Genomic DNA, 2,500 nt, shown 5'->3' with positions numbered 1-2,500 from the left:
ATGATTTGATTTGATTTGATTTCAATCAATTTATTTATTAATTTATCTGAGGTGCCGGAACACAGTTCTGGACCGTTCCGGCCCACTTTAACCCCTGCATTCAGATACAGAAACTGTAATCAAATGTAAAATAACACTGCACTTTATAAATAAAATATACATTACAAATATAGTTACAAAAGTTATTCACTAATCAAACTACCTATAGTGGAAGAGCCTCTCCTCAATATTATTAACTCGTCTTTATCTTTAGGTCATGTTCCAAGAACATTTAAACTGGCAGTTATAAAACCTCTCATTAAGAAACCACAATTAGACCCACATAATCTAGCAAATTATAGACCCATTTCAAATCTTCCATTTATGTCTAAAATATTAGAAAAAGTGGTGTCCGCTCAACTGGGCTCTTTCCTGCAAGAAAATGATATCTATGAGAAGTTTCAGTCTGGTTTCAGGCCGCACCATAGCACTGAAACTGCGCTCGTTAAAATCACAAATGATTTACTTTTAGCTTCTGACCAAGGCTGTATCTCAATACTAGTTTTACTTGATCTTAGTGCTGCGTTCGATACTATAGATCACACAATACTCTTAGATCGACTACAAAACTACACTGGTGTTCAAGGACAAGCATTAAGCTGGTTCAGATCATACTTATCTGACCGCTACCATTTTGTCTATTTAAATGGAGAAAAATCGATCATAACTCCAGTAAACTATGGAGTGCCGCAGGGATCTGTGTTAGGCCCTCTGTTATTCTCAATATATATGATGCCACTTGGAGATATTATAAGGAAACATGGAATTAGTTTCCATTGTTATGCTGATGACACTCAAATATATATTTCATCACGGCCGGATGAAAACGCTAAATTATCCAAATTGACAGAGTGTGTTAAAGATATAAAAGATTGGATGACGCGTAATTTTCTTTTATTAAATCCAGACAAGACAGAGGTACTAATCATCGGTTCAAAAAACCGCCCACAAAACCTCTCGCAATACAACTTTAATATAGTAGGATGTCCTGTTACTTTATCCTCTACAGTAAAAGACCTGGGTGTTATATTAGATTGCAACCTGTCTTTCAAAAATCATATTTCATATGTTACAAGAACAGCCTTTTTCCACCTTAGAAACATTGCTAAGCTACGTAATATGCTATCAGTTTCTGATGCAGAAAAGTTAGTTCATGCATTCATGACCTCGAGACTAGATTACTGTAATGCTTTATTAGCCGGTTGTCCTGCATCCTCAATAAACAAGCTACAGTTAGTCCAAAATGCCGCCGCTAGAGTTCTTACTAGATCAAGAGAATATGATCATATAACACCGATTTTATCATCTCTACACTGGTTACCTATAAAGTTCTGTATTAATTACAAGGTATTGCTACTGACTTATAAAGCCCTAAACGGCTTAGCTCCAGTCTATTTAACGGATCTTCTATCGCCCTATAATCCATCGCGCTCTTTAAGATCACTAAATTCGAGGCTTTTGGTCATACCTAGGATATCCAGATCCACCAAAGGAGGGAGAGCATTTTCACATTTAGCTCCAAAACTCTGGAATAGCCTTCCTGATACTGTTCGTTGCTCAGACTCGCTCTCCCAGTTTAAAACTAGATTAAAGTCGCATCTCTTCAGCCAGGCATTCATATAATATTTTTAATCTTACAGTTCAAATTACAATCCGGCCTCTAGTTCATAAACGCCAGAGGAGAACTGGCCCCCGACTGAGCCTGGGTTCTCCCAAGGTTTTTTTTTTCTCCATTGGGTCACTTGATGGATTTTTTCGGTTCCTTGCCACTGTTGCCTTTGGCTTGCTCAGTTGGGGATATTTGGGGATATTTAATTTAATTAATCAATCAACAATACTATTGATCAGCATTACCAAACGTGGACGTCTTCCACTAGAAACAAACATTGATGTATTATTTTAATTTAATACTGTGAAGCTGCTTTGATACAATCTGTGTTGTGAAAAGCGCTATATAAATAAACTTGACTTGACTTATTCAGTGAAGAACGAGTGAATTTTCTGTCTTCTGTAGTTTGATTAGTGTTATCATAGAGACGACAGGAATATTAGGCTTCTGTCACTGTAAGAGTTGCTCAGTGTAGTCACACACACGTGTTCAGCACAGAGAACAGAGTCGTCTCGGGTGTGAGTGGTTTAAAGTCACATTGAAATGCTCACAAAGGAATCGATAAGAGGAATTACATTTTTTATTTCCGAGTCCTGACCTCAAGTATTCGATTTTCGATTCCCAACCCTTGTCGTCAACACGTCTGCTCACTACTGTGTGTGTGTGTGTGTGTGTGTTTCAGGAGCCTTTGAAGGTCTCGAAGCCCAAAGTCAAGCGAGTGACTGAAGAATTAAAGACTGAACGACCCAAAGTGGAGAGACGCATCATTCAGGAGCTGCAGGACTACGGAGAAAGTGAGGAAAATACGGAGCGGACAAAAGAAAAGGATTTAAATATGCAAATGCTGAAGAG

At 38.0% G+C, this 2,500-nt stretch overlaps 1 protein-coding gene across 4 annotated transcripts in view; it reads left to right on the top strand.

Annotated features, from left to right (window-relative positions):
- vps72a (vacuolar protein sorting 72 homolog a) overlaps window positions 1–2,500 on the top strand; it is a 12,494-nt gene that overhangs the window by 4,152 nt on the left and 5,842 nt on the right. For all 4 annotated transcript variants that reach the window (XR_014629262.1, XR_014629263.1, XR_014629264.1 and 1 more), the window contains one exon: window positions 2,331–2,442. Coding sequence is in view for 1 of the 4 variants with exons in the window: in XM_084424541.1 (XP_084280667.1) it covers window positions 2,331–2,442 (112 nt within the window). In the remaining 3 variants the exon portion in view is untranslated. The remainder of the gene's footprint in view (window positions 1–2,330; window positions 2,443–2,500) is intronic.

This window comes from Rutilus rutilus (assembly GCF_951802725.1).
Source record: "Rutilus rutilus genome assembly, chromosome: 11".
Classification (NCBI taxonomy): Eukaryota; Metazoa; Chordata; class Actinopteri; order Cypriniformes; family Leuciscidae; genus Rutilus; species Rutilus rutilus.
The sequence above is the reverse complement of the archived record's forward strand: the minus strand, read 5'-3'. Positions and strand labels throughout refer to the sequence as shown.